Source organism: Lissotriton helveticus, chromosome 2_2 (assembly GCF_964261635.1).
Source record: "Lissotriton helveticus chromosome 2_2, aLisHel1.1, whole genome shotgun sequence".
Classification (NCBI taxonomy): domain Eukaryota; kingdom Metazoa; phylum Chordata; class Amphibia; order Caudata; family Salamandridae; genus Lissotriton; species Lissotriton helveticus.
In genome coordinates this window covers 421,656,439-421,674,940 of record NC_136060.1, presented here as the reverse complement: position 1 = coordinate 421,674,940, position 18,502 = coordinate 421,656,439, and the positions used below count along the sequence as shown (strand labels likewise).

Sequence of the window (18,502 nt, the reverse complement as noted above, 5' to 3'; positions counted from 1 at the left end):
ATCCCTAAAGCATTTCGATATCAGGGACCCACAAGATATCTGTAATTTTTCATTTGAGAAGGGAAGGGTCTGAGATGGAGTGGATGTAGTGCGTCAATAACTCAGGCCAAGGTGGACTGAGCTTACCCCTTTTTCCACACTGCTACTGAGCTTCCTAACTTTTCTGCATGATCGAAGAATATGAGGAGCCACAGACAAAGTATGATGCTTATTGATTAACACGTAGCAACCCGCTCTTTAGTGATGTCCCTTGGTAGTAAAAGCACAACAGGGACAGCACCAATTCTTCTCCTCATTTCAGGAGCCACACTGGAAGTTTGGGACTGCATGAACCTTGAAAAAGGATTGACTATGTACCCCACTCTATACAGACTGCTATTCAGGAATGCTGACTTCACTACTGAAAAGAGATAGATTTACAGTTTGGGAGGATGGTAGGTGCTTTAGATTGTGAAACCTCTCTGGCAAGGGATCGACCACATCCTTTGAGGATATTGAAGATGATTTTGCCCTCCACAGACAGAGCATTCCTCTATGTACAGCTGTGATATTTGGTTCTACTACCTGAAGTAAAAGCGGGATGACCTACCAGACCGCACACAACAGATCAGGTGAAGCCAGGCATCTGCTGATGAGTGTTTGGCAGGTTGGGATCAGTGTCACACATTCTTTTTAATTGATATTAACATGTTTATGGTTGGATGTCCCAGTATAAATTTAACAGTAAACAGGTAAAGATGTGGAGCAATGCCCTGAGATGATCCTACCCGGGTTTCCATCACAGCAAAGATTTCCCCAATTCTCCCTAAAGGGGAAGATTGCCTTCCAACTCATATTGGCTGCCATGCAATCAATCCTATTATTATGTAAAAAAACGGATACCAACAACAACAGATCTATGGTTGCAGAGGGTGTGATCTTTTGATTCACGAGGAATTTGCATACATTGCCTAACTCTGGAGAGTACATTCTGTAAATTATAGAGATTGACAATCTAAAATCTCCATCAAGATTACAGAGAACTATTGTGTCCAATCAGGCTTCAAATTCTGAGAGAATCCTATAGTGGGTCAAGTAGCTATAATGAAGATTAGAGGTAGAAAGGAATCAGGGATGGATCTGAGAAAGTTTATTGGTAGATAAGAGGCATCCTTAGAGTTGGGTTTGTGGAAGGAGATGGGGGTAAGAGAGTAGAGAGCAGGAGATATTTTTGGGTTATGGGGGAAGTTACTTGATGGACATGCCTACCTTAAGTTGTACTTTCCTGAATCAAAAACTCTATAAAAATGATCGAAACTTAAAAATGGTACACTCTAATTTCTGTTTGGAACTAAAACTCCACTCCCTGGTGCTATCAGTCACATTTACCCCATGGTAACTTCTTCATTGAGTTGTCATGAAGGAATCAACCACTTTCCAGTTGTGTCGATTCATTCAGATGTAATAGGCTGGGGCTGGATATAATGTTCATTGCATTTAGCTAATATTTGAAAAATCCATGTCATACAGTATCCTCTCCACCAGATAGCTAGTGTGAGTAGTTTGATACTGCTTTTCAGATGGCAAAATGGCATTTGGTTGGCTTGGGCTATAGAATGTTCTGGGTGTATGGCAGCTACAGCATGGTGTGCAAGTAATGAGTATGGTAGATGATATACTAAAGGGGTGATAAGTAATGTGTCTGTCCACCAAACTCTCATTAACCCCTAAGTCAGGAGAAACAGCAAGCATTTCCATAACGCTGTTCTAAATGCAGGACAACTCATGCCCCTAGGGAGGCACCGAAGTATCCTAATTGGAAACCAGAATTGACAAGAGCAGCACAGAGACTAAAGGTTGGCTTTGAATGTATGTTTACCAACAAAGTTGGCAACAAAGCAGCTCCATTTCCTTTCAGATAAGCAAGTTTGATGGCTCTGCATTCTAATTATTAAGAAGTGGCAGCCCTTCTAAGTAAGCAATATATATCTACATCTATATCTATCTATATATCTATATATATATATATATATATTTTTTTTTTTTTTTGCGAACAGCGTTTCTTAGACGCCGCCGCTGGCCTCACAGTGCCGGTGCCACTGATGGAAGCAGCAACCATCGATACATGAAGACAATTATCATCCCACATAAGGAATGATGAGACGACACACCAAGTAGCTTTTGACTTTAGTTTATGTGCAAACAACGACGCGTTTCGACAGTAAGCTGGTATGCCATCTCATCATTCCTTATGTCGGATGATAATTGTCTTTATGTAGCGATGGTTGCTGCTTCCATCGACGGCACCGGCACTGTGAGGCCAGTGGCGGCGTCTAAAAAACGCTGTTCGTAAAAAAAAAATATATATATATATATATATATATATATATATATATATATATATATATATATATATATATATAGATAGAGAGTTCCACAATTGCCAAAGCTTTTAGGCCGCACTCTCCACCGGCAATATCAGGCAACAGCGCAGACTGCAACTCCCTGGTTAAATAACATGCCTTACGCGTTTCAAACAGAAGTTGTTCTTGATCACAGGCAGAGCGACATCAAGATAAGAGGCAAAAACTGCTGCTTTACAAATCCCTTTATTGCCTTCAGGTGTGGCCTCGTGATCTCGCAGAGATATCTCACAGAAATGCATTATGGGAACAGCAGTTTTGCATAGACCTCGTAGTTCGTAATAAATCACAAAGTGTCCACTCTAAATATATTTCAAATTAAGCCATTAGTGGGCTCCACATGGAAAGCAGAAAACGCTGTTCAAATATTTAGCCAGCCTGATGGACTGAAGGTGGCTCACGGCATCTGGAGCCTCAAGACTGCATAAACTTGCTGCAGCGGTGCAATCCTCACGGCATGGCTGCCGCGTCAAACACAGAGTTCCACAATTGCCAAAGCTTTTAGGCCGCACTCTCCACCGGCAATATCAGGCAACAGTGCAGACTGCAACTCCCTGGTTAAATAACATGCCTTACGCGTTTCAAACAGAAGTTGTTCTTGATCACAGGCAGAGCGACATCAAGATAAGAGGCAAAAACTGCTGCTTTACAAATCCCTTTATTGCCTTCAGGTGTGGCCTCGTGATCTCGCAGAGATATCTCACAGAAATGCATTATGGGAACAGCAGTTTTGCATAGACCTCGTAGTTCGTAATAAATCACAAAGTGTCCACTCTAAATATATTTCAAATTAAGCCATTAGTGGGCTCCACAGGGAAAGCAGAAAACGCTGTTCAAATATTTAGCCAGCCTGACGGACTAACCAGGGAGTTGCAGTCTGCGCTGTTGCCTGATATTGCCGGTGGAGAGTGCGGCCTAAAAGCTTTGGCAATTGTGGAACTCTATATATATAGATAGATATAGATTAATATTGCTTACTTAGAAAGGCGGCCATTTCTTAATAATTAGAATGCAGAACTATCAAACTTGCTTCTCTGAAAGAAAGAGAGAGCTGTATATATATATATATATATATATATATATATATATATACATATATATATATATATATATATATATATATATTCACTGAAAAAAACATAGGTTTCACACCAGTTATAGTTAGCTGGACATTTTACTCATACAAAACCAATGAAATTCCCCCATTATAGTTAGTTGTACTCACTATAACTTGCGCGCCCGCAATCCACTGCTGATGATGTCACATATTACATCATTCATGACATGGTCAGTGACATCACTGATGACATCTCAAATGACATCACTGATGACATCACTGATGACATCATCCAGTGAATGTGGTTTGCTTTGATATTTAAATATGTATTATAAATACACTACTTTGCATGGATGAATGAGTGGATATATAAATATAAATGTGTGAATGATGGATTTAGTAACAGTGTCAGCTGGTTTTTTAAAAACTAATTACTAACTATATAACTCCTGAAACCTATGTTTTTTTCAGTGAATTTCAAAGGTTTTTTTAAATGCTAATTCCTAACTATATAAGGCCTGAAACCTAAGGTTTTTTCAGTGAATTTCAAAGGTTTTTTAAATGCTGATTCCTAACTATATAAGTCCTGAAACCTATGGTTTTTTCAGTGAATATATATATATATATATATATATATATATATATATAGTCATTTAAATCGTTAGCAATGGGTATTGGTTTACGCCAGCAGACCAAAAAAGCGCTTCCGTAATTACATCAGATGTTGGTAGCATAAGGAAGTATGAGCTACCCGTAAAAATATCTCATTTGGCTACTTTTCTCTAAGTACATAACCTGATTTAAGAAGGTTTTTTTCTGGACCCAATTTTAGAATTGTGTGAATATATATCAAAACATACGAGTTGGCATTTCCGATTTTACGAGTTGATATTTACGATTTTTTTTTCTAAATTGGCTTACGAAATGTAAATGCATATGTTAAACAAAATTAAACGTCAACCCTGCCAAGCATACGTTTATGTCAAATTCCCAAGGGTAGTTTGACCTTGTGCGAGCATACAGTGACGTATATTTACCTCGTGGTACAGGCCTTCAGAGCGAGCCTTTCCGATCTTCTGCAAGGTGTCTTTGGACAACTGTATGACCTCTTTGACCTCCTCTTCTGACGGCTGTGAAAAGCAAGAGGCAGTTATGAGTCTGACCTTGTGCCTGAAGGTCATCAGCATTAACATTTCTAATGGCACGCGCGGCGTTACTGCAGCTGTCATGTCTCCAGTCTCGTGTACCCCGATGCGCTAGTTCACAATCACTTACCTGTTGTGAGTTTGTCCCACTGTGAAGAGATGTACGTACTGAGCTACTAAAACCATCAGCACCCCTGCTGGACAATTCAGATACTCAGTGTTGCCTCATGAATGGCTGGACTAGCTGCCATTGTAGCGTCAGTAAGGTAAACATATTATAATTAGGTATTTTCCTAACTGGATGAAATGAAAAGCTTTTCAGATGATTGGTGAGAGGAGTTGGCCTAACTGCTAGGGCGGTCGCCCTCGAATCTGGGGAACTGGGTTCGAGTCTCGGTAACGACGCCAAAACCTCCTGAGATTCTGGGCAAATCCCTCAATCTCTCTCTGCCTATCAAAAATTAATGTGTCCTCATGTAACGCAACTGGTGCTGTGTAAAGCGCTCTGATACCCAATACCTTTGAGTCAAGTTTACGCTATATGAAACTCCATAAAAAAACAAGCATTGGCATAGCCAATAGGTCTCACTTTTGGGACCTTATAACTATTTAGTTTTGCAGCACAATATCCTGTGTGCAACAACATCAGCTGTTGCATGGCTAAACCTTGCACCTTATAAGTGTTTAGCGATGCAAGAGTTGATATTGTTGCACCAAAGTTATTGTGCTGTATAACTAAATACTTAAAGTCCCAAAAGCGAGACCTATTGGCAATGCCAATGCTTGTTAAAGTATATAGATAGATAGAACATTACAGTCAAAGTAGTACAGTGAAGTATTTGCATATGTTATCTGCGTAAGATCTAAATACAGATTGTGACTTATTATTATGACTTAAAAATTGTAAACGAACAAAAAAGGACACATTCAAAAAGTCAAAGACATTGAGAGCTGCTAGGCCTACATGTTGATTCTGCATTGTGTGTCTATAAATACCCTCAGGACGATTGTCAGCATTGATGTTGTAGTCTTCGATGTAAAGTCTTTCTCAGACATGTAGAATGTATTAGGTATTTAATGATGCAGGGGTGGAAGATTGCCCTTCAGAGGAGGCTTTAGACCCCGCGGTTAAATGACATGATGATCCGCCTCAATTGGGGTAGGGAGGGAGGCACCACACTTTAGTGGTTTACTTGGGTCGATTATAGAATCTCCACGCCTATATCAGTCAAAGCCAAGTCGTTTTGTCTGTGGCTTGCCCTTGGTTATTGAAGCTTTAAAATATAGGGGTTTCTCATCATTTCTTTAAGGTAGTTATTTGGACATGACTGCATTGTAGCCTCTGTTGAGAGACTTGGTAAAGTTGCCATCTATTAAGTCACATTTCTGACGGTATACTCTGACCCAAAGACATTAAAACATTGTGCGCTTTCATCTTAGTGACAGCTAGGGCAACTGAATTGTCCTTACATTCTTATCCTTTAATCTCATTTCCACATGATCCTCCCTGTACCCCGTAGGCCAAACTCCAGGCCATCCAGCACCAAACACAATTGCTAAAAAATCAAAAGGGAATAACAATAGAGAACTCTGAGAACTTTCATTACTCAGCCACATTATATCAGTAGCCCTTTTTTATAACTTTTTATAAACTTTTCAAGAATCATTTATATGTGTATTGTATTATATGTATATGTTGTCTATATTGTTTTGGACAAAGTGCTCACCGACCGTAACTTGTGGTAAATACGTTGTATCTGATGTATATGCACTTTCATGTAATTCTTTCGAATTTTTTCTTTCTTATGTTTCAATTTTTAGATAAATTTCAATAAAAAAGAATTTCATATTAGTTTTAAACAGTTGTTGATTTATTGCACTGAGCTTGGGTTATCCCCCACATCATGTTTAAGAACAGATTAATGTAATGTGAACTGTATTTACTGCCTAGGAATTTTTTCTTCATTGGAATAACAATAGGGGTGCCTGCCCTCCCTAGAACAGCAACAACTAGTAATGCACTAAACGTACTTGGTTTTCTGAAAATAAATGCAAAAACTCAAAGGGTGGGTGCTTCAGCAAAGACTGAAAGGCATGCGTGAGGTGTTCCCTCTGAAATCCAACATGATTAAGCCCTAAAAAAAAGGACAGGGAGGAATTTTTAGGAAAGGAAAAGGACATTGATACTATATGTACAGTAGCCTCGCTCTCTGTTCCACTTCCCAAGAACAAACATGAATTTTGACCTAAAAAGTTACCTGAATAGTCTGTCCGGGATAAAAAAAATCAACTAAAAATGAACTTTGCAAGTTAATTTTAGCAGTGCCCGTATTAAACAACAGACACAAGAGTTCCGTTTGATTGCCTTGTTCCCGTGTAGTGAGCCACCTGACAGTATGATACAGTGCATCGGCATGCATCCGAGGGGGCGGGCGCGGAGCCGAGGAGATAATTAAAGGTGCGGTGGACCGCTCATGGTCTTAGCACATACTGGTACTATAGTGTGAGTGTCAGTGTGTTGTATGCAATACCAGAGGGCATGCATGCAAGATGTCTGGCGTAAAGGCTGCGCCCTCCACACTGGTGACACAAGCAGACTTACTCTGTCCCCAGGGTCCTGTGAACGGTGATCAAGGCAGGATGGAATACTAGGTAGAGAGGGGCCTGTGTGCGGTGGCGTCCGATAACGGCACAGTCGTGTGGCAGAAGACCCTGGTAGAGAACGACTGCAGAGGACTGAGGGTCACTTCACTGTAGCCCAGCAAGGTATCGAGGAGCGAGCAAGGTAGCGGTGAGAGAGGCTGCGTGTAACTCCCTCGGCTGACTGACACCGCAGCAAGGCATCAGGGTGTGTTTGAGGCAAAGGCAGTGGCGGTGGCGAGCCGAGGGAAGCCGCGTGAGCCCCACAAAGAGAGACAGGCTAAGTGAAGAAACTCCGATCTACTGGCATCACATAGAGGTCAAAGGGCATAGTTGAGGCCCTGGCAAGAGGAAAGGTGAGCCAGGAGGGATCACATGAGGCCATCCAGAGCAAGCGAGAAGAGGGCAGCACCACATGAATGTGAAAGCAGGAGAGTGCCCGCAGGGGGGGGAGAAATGCCCCTGAAGATCAAATGGCAAAAAAAACAAGCAAAGGCCGCGCAGCTGTGAAAGTGACACAGCTGCAAAACTGAAACAAAAATGAAGAGCTGACGAGGAGGGAGGGGGTAAGGCAGGGCATTCACGCGCGCGCTGTAAGGCTTAATGAGCCATTACAGAGGCAGCTGTGCACGTCGTGCGCGCTTGTGCGCGGAATCGCAAGCTGGTGGCCTTTAGTAGCACTTCGAAAAGCCACTGACTAAATGTCTTGGCCAGTCTATCGCATGCGCTGGATCAGGCGAGACCGAAAAAAAGGTAGTCAAGGGAAAATCAAGTGCCTTTACTATGTGGGAAGTATGCCTTAGCCAGGATTGGAAGAGCAGACATGTGTTTTGCTGTCATTTCCTAGTGCTGCCCCTTCTCCCTCTCTCCAGCATTGGCCAAGGAGTGTGCAGGAGGCGGGTCAAGGGGCGTGGCTCTCAACAAGTATTCTTCTTGGAAAACGCTCCGGCGGTCACACTCGCAGTATGATTTAGAACTGGGGGCTGCAACAAGGCCAATCACTTAGTGGCGCAGTGAGCCTCCCTGGTGGCCATCTTACCTCTGCATCTCTGGGCACGCATCACATCTTGTGCCCCACACAATGTACAGGGGAACCTTCATTCACATGATGGGCACATTCCTGGTTTAAGGATGGCCCTCAAAAAAGCACTTTGTTCCCCACTCAGCTCATTTTGCCTGTACATGCTTAGTAGTGTGCCAAGCAAGTAATCATATAATAATATGGAAAACTGATCCCAACGACAATACACATATGGTTGACTCTTCAGGTAATTTCGCACACAGTTTCAGGTCTAGGACTTTTGTGTGATAGCCTCAGAGCCGGTCCTGGGGCGGATAATGCCCTAGGTAGAAATACATGTGACGCCCTCACTGCTGTTAGTGAATAAAATTAGTTTGTGAATAAAATGAGGCAGTAGGGGGACTCCTTCTGTGTTCACTAGTGAGGGGGCACTGTTGTTTGCATAACCTTAAAGCAACAGCTCCGTGGGCCCATCTGGAGATTGGCGCCCTGGACCTCGGCCCAGCTCACCCATGCCAAAAGCCGGCCCTGCATAGCCTAATGCATTTTGCGTGTTGCAGTCTTGTTTTTCTTCCATTGAACCAGTGCTTTAAATGGGCAGGCACTGTCCGGTCTGAGTACCTGCACTTCTATAATTTGAAATGGAGAGTACATGCACTTCTCAGCACTGCTACAATACATTTAAGCGGAGAGTCCTGGCACTTCTCAGGACAAACAGGTACACTAAATAGTGAGTACATGCACTTCCATATTTCCATTCAAATCGGTGCACTGAACTAATTAGAAGAACGTGAAATAGGTGATCAGTAGGTTCAAAACTGGAGACAGGGTCTAATTAGTAATGACTAGTGAAACCACTTCATTTTAGTGTCTGTAAAGCTGTGTTGGTGGGGCTTACAAAATTGCATCACACAACCACCGCCTGTATTCCAGTGTATCAACTGCAGCAACGTAGTAAGGAAGGAAATGGTTCTGAGTTCAAATGAAACAAGTTACTTACCTTAGGTAATGCCATATCTCGTAGGGACTCTATATAGCCACAGATTCCTTACCTTATAATATTCCCCAGGCATCAGACTGGATCTGGACATTTTTTAGGAATCCCCCTATGTGCCAGAAGGTCGTTTCGTTTGACTATGCGTGGCATCGTTGGTGTCAACCCCGCTGGAAGTGACGTGCGACGTGCCACCCCAGGGCACTGACCTCAGTTTTTGGCTGCTTTTTCGCACCAGAAGCACAGAGCCAAGCTCCAGAGGAATAACTAGTGTGACAAAGTGAGGTCCTGAAGGATCTCTTTCACGTGGTAAAACAGTGCGCAGAACGGGGAGGGTCAGTAAGGAATCTGTAGCTAGATAGATTCTCTACCACATAAGGGGTTAACGAATGTAAGTAACTTGTTCATTTGACAGATACTTCTAGCCACAGATTCCTTACCTTTGATTAGATACCAAAGAAATCTCTCCTCTGAAGTGGGCCCGTGGTCTGTTTTAAAATAAGAAGTCCTGGATGATCCAATGGGCAAAATGTCCATCTCGCTGGACCTGACTGTCGAGGATATAGGGCCAGATGTAGGTAGGCATTTACCGGTCGGTAACGGCCGAATTCGGCCGTTACCCACCGGTAAATGCAATTTGAGATGTAGGGCCCTGTATTTTACAGAATCGGTAAATTTACCGATCGGTAAATTTACCGATTCTGTAAAATACCGAGTCGGTATTTTTACCGATTCGGGAAAATTGATATGTAGGTGGAACTCTTCTGAGTCCCACAAGCATTAAAAAATCGGTATTTTACCATCAAATCCTACTTGATGGTAAAATACCGATTCAGGTGTGCATGCACATGTGTGCATGCACACCTGTGCCATATGACAGGCAGACCTGCCCTTAGGGCAGGTAGGCCTGCCACATGGCACCTGAACCCGTTTTGGGGGTGCTAGAGGGTGTCAAAGTGACACCCCCTGCACCCTTGTGAAATTCGGTATTTACCGATTCGGTAATTACCGAATCGGTAATGCCCAGTCATTCCTATGGGCTTCAAAGCCCATAGGAATGAATGGGCATTACCGGTCGGTATTTAGTGAATCGGTAAATACCGATTTTTACCGATTCGGTAAATGCACATCTGTATTTACCTACATCTCGGTACTTATATTTTACCACTTCTTAAATACCGAATCGGTATGATTCGGTATTTAAGAGGTGGTAAAATAAAATTACCTACATCTGGCCCATAGTGTTTGGTGAACGTGTGCAGTAATGTCCACGTAGCGGTCTGACAGATATCCGGGGCTGGGACCCTTTTAGGCAACACAGTGGTTGCAGCTTCAGTTATGATGGAATTAGCTCTTAAATCCCTCCGGGGGCTGTTTCTTGGCCATTGCGTAGGTAGGAAAGGTGATGTTCTGCCCGACGTGAAAAGGTAAGACTACCTTTTGCAAAAAGAATGCTTGAGTTCTAAGAACCAGGTAGTCTGGTAAAAATGAAGTGTAGGGAGGGTTATATGAAAATGCCTGCAATTTTCTAACCCTCCTGGCAGCTGTTATAACTGCAAGAAAGACAGTTTTGAGAGTTAAGAGCTGTAGAGGGCAGCTGTGCATCAACTCAAACGGATAACATATGAGGAAGGGGAAAACTAAATTCAAGTTCCATTGGGGCATAATGAAAGGCTTGGGAGGAAACACATGCTGCAAACCATTAAGGAATCTGGTCATAACAGGTGACTAAAACAGGGAAGGTTGGTCTGGCAACTGTAGAAAGGGGGAATGGCACACAGATATCCTTTAACTGTGCCCAAAGCAAAGGGATAGAACAAAAAGAAGAATTTTAGATAAGGGTGGAGACAGAGGATAAACCAATTTAGATGTACACCAAGCCACATATTTGTCCCATCGGCAGGCATAAATTGTTGTAGTGGGGTAATGCCTGACTGCTAGAATGACATTACATACTTCAGGAGGGAGATCAAATACCCCCAACTGTAGCCTCTCAATCTCCCCCGCATGAAGGTGGAGAGTAGACAGGTTGTTTGCAGGACCCTGCCCTGTTGCTGTGACAGAAGATCCTCCCGGAGGGGCAGCCTGACAGATACTCATGCTCAGGAGTTCGAGGTACCCTACTCTCCATACCCAGTCCAAAGCCACTAGGATGACTTGGGCTGGGTTAGTCTTGATCTTCTTGAGAACTCTGGACAGGACTGGTATCATCAGAGAGGCATATTGGAGTCCTGAGCACCACCCACGATGAAATGTATCTCTGAGTGAGAGCTGCCTTGAAAAGACCAGCATGACATTGCGTATTCTCAGCAGTGGTAATTAGATCTAACCAAGGCTCTCCCCAATCTAGGAAAAGACCATGCCCCACCTCCGGATGGAGATGCCATTTGTGATCCACTAGGCATTGACGGCTGCCCTGGTGTTCAGAGAGTCCACCAGATGTTGAACCAACAGGAATATGTCCTGACATTCCAGCCTGGCCCAGAGATGCAGAGCCTCTTGACATAGAGTTCATGACCCCACCCTGCCCTGTTTGTTGCAATACCACATGGTGGTTGTATCCGTGTACACGTGAACAAGCTTTCTCTTGATGGAAGGAATAAAGGCTTTCAATGTCAGTCAGATTGCTCTCAGATCCATTAGATTGATATGGAGCTGAGACTCTGCCAACCCAGAAGAGACGCATCTGTCACCCCTGTGGGTGCAGGAAGTTTGCCCTAGTCTGGAGAGGGGAGATGACTGCCTGGGGAAAGCCCGCTTTCAACGGCCAATTGTTGAGGTAGGGGAACCGCTGAGCTCGGCAGATGTGCTGCAACCACTGGGGCACTGGTAAGGCCAAAGGGGAGCACAGCAAACTGATTATGCTGCTTGGCCCAACGTGAACCGTAGATAGCATTTGCGAGCAGGCAGGACGAGGATTTAGAAATAGGAGTCCTGCAAATACAACACTACCTTTCAGGCTCCTGGGGTCTAGGGCAGATAAGACTTGAGCCAGGGTAAGCATCTTGATTTTTTCCTTTTTCAAGTAGTAATTGAGAGGAGGCAGATCGAAGATAGGACGAGGTCTCCATCCTTCTTTGGCATTAAAAAGTAGCAGGAATAGCAACCACAACCTGCTTCTGATGCTGGCACCCTCTCATTTGCTCCTTTGCCCAGAAGGGCCAGTACTTCTTGCTGAAAGAGCGCAAGGTGGTCCTCTATCAGCAGATCTGTGGACGGAGGAAGTGGCGACTGGATTTGTTGGAAGAGGAGGGCATACCCAACTGGACAATCTGGAGCACCCATTTGTCTGTTGAGTTATTCTGCCATAGGGGCAGAGGGTTTTGGAGTCTTCTTCAATCCCTATGCCCATGCTGGACAAAAGGCATACTAAAGAGGCCTTGACTTTGCTGCTTCTAGTGGGAGTGGGTTGGGTGGACCTCTGGTTTGGGCCTCATGGGGCTTGTGGGAGTCGCAACCATGAAAGGACTAAGCCTGCTGACTGTGGTGAATAATGGCAAATGGACACAGCTGATAGCCCCTACCGTAGCCACAGAAGGGGTATAAGGCGCAATGTGGCTGAAGTGGGGTCACAGAGAGCCCTAGTGACCCAGCAGTGGCCCTACTGTCCTTGAATCTCTCCAAGGCCAAATCTGATTTGTCTTCAAAGAGATCAGTCTTATCAAACAGCATGTCCATGCGCAAGGCTTGGACATCCACCGAAAATCCAGTATTCTTCAACCAGGCGTGACGTCAGAGCGCCACCGAAAAAGCAATTTCTCTGCCCAGTGAGTCTGTCGTATCCAACGCGCATCTGATTGCAAACTTTGCTGCATTGCACCCATCAGCAATAGCTTGGGACATTATGGTCCATGAACTTTGCTGCGTCTCGCCCATCAGCAATAGCTTGGGAGAATATGTTGTGGGCCTCATCCGGAACCATAGGCAGCAGTATCCCACACAGTGCGAGAATAACAGCCCAATAAGCAATTGGTGTTCACAGGCTGCAGTGCCAGGGTGGTGGGAGAGAACATTTTCTTGCCAAAGGTATCCAACCCATTGGATTCCTTATCCGGTGTTGTGGTAGGGAACGGACCAGACAGGCAGCAAGCACTGGTCTTATACACAGGAATGTCTGGGCAGGGCTTGGCCCAGGCCGAGTGCAGGTCATCAGAGAGGGCTTTGTTGAAAGGTATTGAGGATTCTGATGAAGATGCCCCCGGCTGAAGCACCTCTGTCAAGACACTGGCCTTGACTTAAACCATGGGCCTCATTAGGTCCAGGACCTCAGCCGCCCTCCAGACCACCATTGCAAAAGAGGCCCCTTCTTCTGTAGCTACTATGGGAGGAGAGACGAGTCAAGCATCAAGTGAGCTCTCCAGACCACTGGCGTCAGCCAGTTCCTCTTACTAGTAGTCATCAGCCATGAACTCAGCTAAGGGGGTCAGTGTAGGTTTAGGGATCCTCAGATCCCCTCCATTCATGATCCTTAGTGGGCGCTTCAAGAAACTCCATCTCCAATTCTGACCTTGTGGGCCTGGCTGTCGCTGAGATCGACACTGTTTCATGCCGGTCCTGTGGGTTTGGCTCCACCAATGGGCGGGAAATTCACCACTGGAACGGTCCCCATAGGAGGTTGGGAAGACGCCTGATCCAGATCCACCAAATATATCCTTAGGGATTGGCTGGTGACAAGGGCAGACCTGCCAGCAAAGCCCCAGACAGAGACTGTTCCAAACCCATGAGGCCCAAAGGGGCTCCAAGGGGTTCGGCCACCCAAAAATGAGGCTCATGGCCGCATAAAACTCTCGGAGTTGAGCGGGAATTAGTCCGGCTCCAGGAAATTGGGCGGAGAGCGGAGCAGCCCCAAGTTTCCCATGCCAGCTGCACAGAATGACCTGAGAGTGAGGTCGGGATTTATGGCATCAACCTCTTCGCTATACAAAGAATGGAAATGATACAGAGTAGTGAAAGAGCACTTCTACTTGTTGGACTTCTTCTTATGGGACTTACTTCAAGAAGCCTTGGAGTGCAAAGAGGACCAACGCGAGTGACTCCTATGCGAACAGGACCTGCAGCCATGGCTATGGGGTTCATGGTCCTGCATACAGCATTTGACACCGCCCCACAGGTACACAGATACACCAAGTGGGGGTTCTTCACCAACATCCGTCGATGACAGTCTCCCCAAGGCTTGAACTTGCAAAGTTCATTCAGGGACATCTTGAAAAAAATATTCAAAGGCACATTAGTAGTTGACGAAGAAGTCAGACAAAAAGTGACTGAGGGGAGCTCGATCCAGATCCAAGTTGATAGCATGGAAAAGGAAGAACTGAGAACAGTGCACTGGGGTTGTGCCTATATAGGCATCGCACACACCCCTACTGGTGCGGACGATGCCAACAACACCATGCATAGCCAACTGCTGTGCCAAATCACACCACTTACCGGCGCACTCAATCAATTCCGGATCCAGTCTGATGCCTGGGAAATATATTAAGGTAAAGAATCTGAGGCCATAAGACTCTATCAGATACTATATGTTATGTGCCTCTGTGTTCAGCATAGTAGTAAATTACTCTGAAGACACTACACGCATGAAAGTTACTGTTACAAAAAAGTGTGTCAGTAGTTCATAAGTGTCAGACTATGCCAGACCATGCATGTTTTTCAGAGAAGAGGCAGGTATTTGGTCATTGGGAAGGTTGCAAACACCAGTAAAATTGTAACCTTGAAAGAAGTTTCAATTTTTTACGCTCAACTTATTTTCTGCAGTGGGACTGCACCAAAAGTTTCCATTAAGTTAGTTAATAGACGTGACTGGGTCACATGCTTAATAAAAAATAGGAGAAGACCAATTACTTTTGTCAGTTTTTATGCCCCAGTGGAAGACCGTGCCCCAATCTATGATGAGTTATTTCAATCTTTGTTGTTAGTCAGGGGGGACATAGTGATAGGTGGTGATTTTAATATCCTTATGGATATAAGATTAGATTCCACTGGTGTGTCGAGGAAACAATCTAAACCAAAATCAAGAAGGTCCATCATGCAGAATATATCTTTATTAGATCTCTCTGACCCATGGCGTACCAAATTTCCACAGAAAAAAGAATTCACTTGTTGGTCTGGGAGACACAGATCCTCGTACCGATTAGATTTTTTTTTGGCTTCAAGGTTATTAAAATTTACCTATCAAAAACTTTTCATAATGGTTTTTCAGACCACGCAATGTTGTTAATTGAATTTGAAGTAGGCGAAGAAATTAAGTCTTCTAAAAGATGGATATTTAATAAAATGTATCTGCAGGATAATAACTGGATCTCTTTCTTAAAAATTGAAATTGCCGAGTTTATAACATGTAATTTAGATACAGCCCCACTCCATATTGTGTGGGACTCATTAAAAGCTTTTATTCGTGGTATCATAATCAGAAAAGATGCAGAAGAATGGCGTACTATTAAACAAACTAAGACCTTACTTTACCAAAAAATCCATTCACTTACTCTGCTGCGGCAAGTTAATCCTTCCAGTGATGTACAAAAAAGATTAAGGGCCAGATGTAGGTAATTTTATTTTACCACCTCTTAAATACCGAATCATACTGATTCGGTATTTAAGAAGTGGTAAAATAGAAGTACCGAGATGTAGGTAAATCCAGATGTGCATTTACCGAATCGGTAATATTCGGTATTTACCGATTCGGTAAATACCGACCGGTAATGCCCATTCATTCCTATGGGCTTTGATGCCCATAGGAATGAATGGGCATTACTGAATCAGTAATTACCGAATCGGTAAATACCGAATTTCACAAGGGTGCAGGGGGTGTCACTTTGACACCCTCTAGCACCCCCAAAACGGGTTCGGGTGCCATGTGGCAGGCATACCTGCCCTAAGGGCAGGTCTGCCTGTTATATGGCACAGGTGTGCGTGCACACATGTTCATGCACACCGGAATCGGTATTTTACCATCAAATAGGATTTGATGGTAAAATACCGATTCGGTAAGGCTTGTGGGACTCAGAAGAGTCCCACCTACATCTCAATTTTACCGATTCGGTAAAAATACCGACTCGGTATTTTACAGAATCGGTAAATTTACCGATCGGTAAATTTACCGATTCTGTAGAATTGAGTGACCTACATCTCAAATTCCAATTACCAGTCGGGGTAATTGGCCACCTACATCTGGCCCTAAATCAGGCTAAACGTGAACTTAATACGTTTCTTTTCACACAGCAATTTTCGATAAAATCTCAGAGGATATACGAGGAGAGTAAATTCTCTGGTAAACTCCTCGCATGGCAGGCAAAAGAGCAAGCTGCTGCAAATTTAATTCACTCTTTAAAATGCCCTGTCACTCAAGTTGAAGTATCACAGACGGACGCTATTGGCACTATTATGCTGTCCCATTATAAACAGATTTACAGCCAACAGCAAATAATAGATCATTCCAGGCTCTCAAATTTTTTATCCAGATATAATATGCCCTCCTTAACTTCGGTAGATAGTGATTCAATGAGGCGTTTATTTTCTAAATCAGAACTAGAATTAGTGGTTAAGAATTTACCAATTGGTAAAGCATGTGGTCCGGATGGCCTTCCGGCTGAATTCTTTAAGATCGTCTTTAGCGCTTTTTCTGATTTATTATTACAATTATTTAATTATATGTTAATGGGGGGCCTAGTTTCGGATTCTTTTGGGGAGGGGACTGTTGTTAGTTTTCCAAAGAAAGGTAAAGATTTAAAAGACCCTAACTCGTACAGGCCTATCACATTACTTAATACTGATTACAAAATCCTCACTAAATTACTTGCAATACGTTTTAATTTGATTGCAGCGGATCTTATTCACTTAGATCAGAATGGTTTTGTAGCAGGCCGGCAGTTAGCTACCAATACCCATTTTTTCACGGAAGCGCTAGATTATTTTCAGGTTAAAAAAATCCCGGCCTTAATTTTATTATTAAACGCTGAGAAAGCTTTTGATTTAGTGGTGTGGACAACTTTATTTGTTATTTTAAAACACTTTGGTATCCCTTCACAAATTATTAGTTTAATCCAAAATGTATACACGGGTGCCAGAGCTAATATAGTTATTAATTCTGTTATGGTAGGCACAGTATCGGTCCAACGGGGCACCAGGCAGGGTTGCCCCCTATCCCCTATTCTTTTTGCTTTTTTTATTGAACCGTTAGCCACAGCAATTCGCGAATCTGTAAATATTCCTCCACCGATTGCATCTATGGCAAAAATTAAACTCTATGCCGATGATATCATGGTGATAATTAAGACGGATATCCAATCTCAGACTGCTGTTTTACAGCTTTTTGAAGAATTCGAGGCCTTAGGAGGGTACCGAATTAATAAAAAAAAAAACTGAAATATTAGTGTGTGGCGGGGGGAGGTGGATTTACATGCGGATTTAGTTGGTTGTATTAATTTAAGACCAAAACGGTATTTAGGGGTTATGTTTTCTACTTTGGTATCTGATTTAGTTAAGCTGAATTTTGACCCACTTTTACGGAAGGTACAATCCTTATTTACTAGATGGGATTCACTGCCATTTACTATTATGGGACGGGTGGCACTTATAAAGATGTCTATACTTTCACTATTTAATTTTTTATTCTCAGCTATATTTTGCTACCTACCTAGTAGCTTTTTTTCAAAAGTAGAATCACTATTTTCAAGTTTTTTATGGGCTAAAAAACGCCCCAGGATAGTAATGAAGACACTCTATGTGGACATCGAACTGGGAGGCTTATCTGTTCCTAACCTTAGAGATTATTATAGTGGATATTTCGCCCAATATTTAGAACGATTTAAATTAGGAACGCAAAGTCCAAAATTATTTATCAATTTCTTTTTTGACCAAATTAGTCAAGAGGTTCAAACCCCAGTTCCTTTACACATTCCTAAATCGCCAAAACTTATCCGGTATAAAATGATGTATTGGTTTTTTAAACGTTGCGATGTTTTTCTAAAAAGGTATTTTCTCCCGCAGTTCAATTCTAGAACTCCTCTAAGGAATGCTCTCATTTTTATGGGAATCAAAATCGGAGCAGATATTGTTTTTCAATGGGAACGGGCTGGGTTTGGTACTTTATCAGATTTTTTAAGAGAAGGGGCCTGGCTGTTACCAGGAGAGATGCAGCAATTAATCTCAGGGAATTTTATGTTATTAAATTCTTATGTTTCGATTTTTAAAACACTGGGACAAGTTGAGCCAAGAAATGATTGACTCTCCTTGTCAGTTGAGGGA

The 18,502-nt window shown here is 43.2% G+C and overlaps 1 protein-coding gene across 2 annotated transcripts in view; it reads right to left on the bottom strand.

Moving 5' to 3' along the window:
* SMYD1 (SET and MYND domain containing 1) overlaps window positions 1–18,502 on the bottom strand; it is a 111,545-nt gene that overhangs the window by 28,800 nt on the left and 64,243 nt on the right. For both annotated transcript variants that reach the window (XM_078678684.1, XM_078678683.1), the window contains one exon: window positions 4,497–4,589. In XM_078678684.1, coding sequence (XP_078534810.1) covers window positions 4,497–4,589 — 93 coding nt within the window. The remainder of the gene's footprint in view (window positions 1–4,496; window positions 4,590–18,502) is intronic.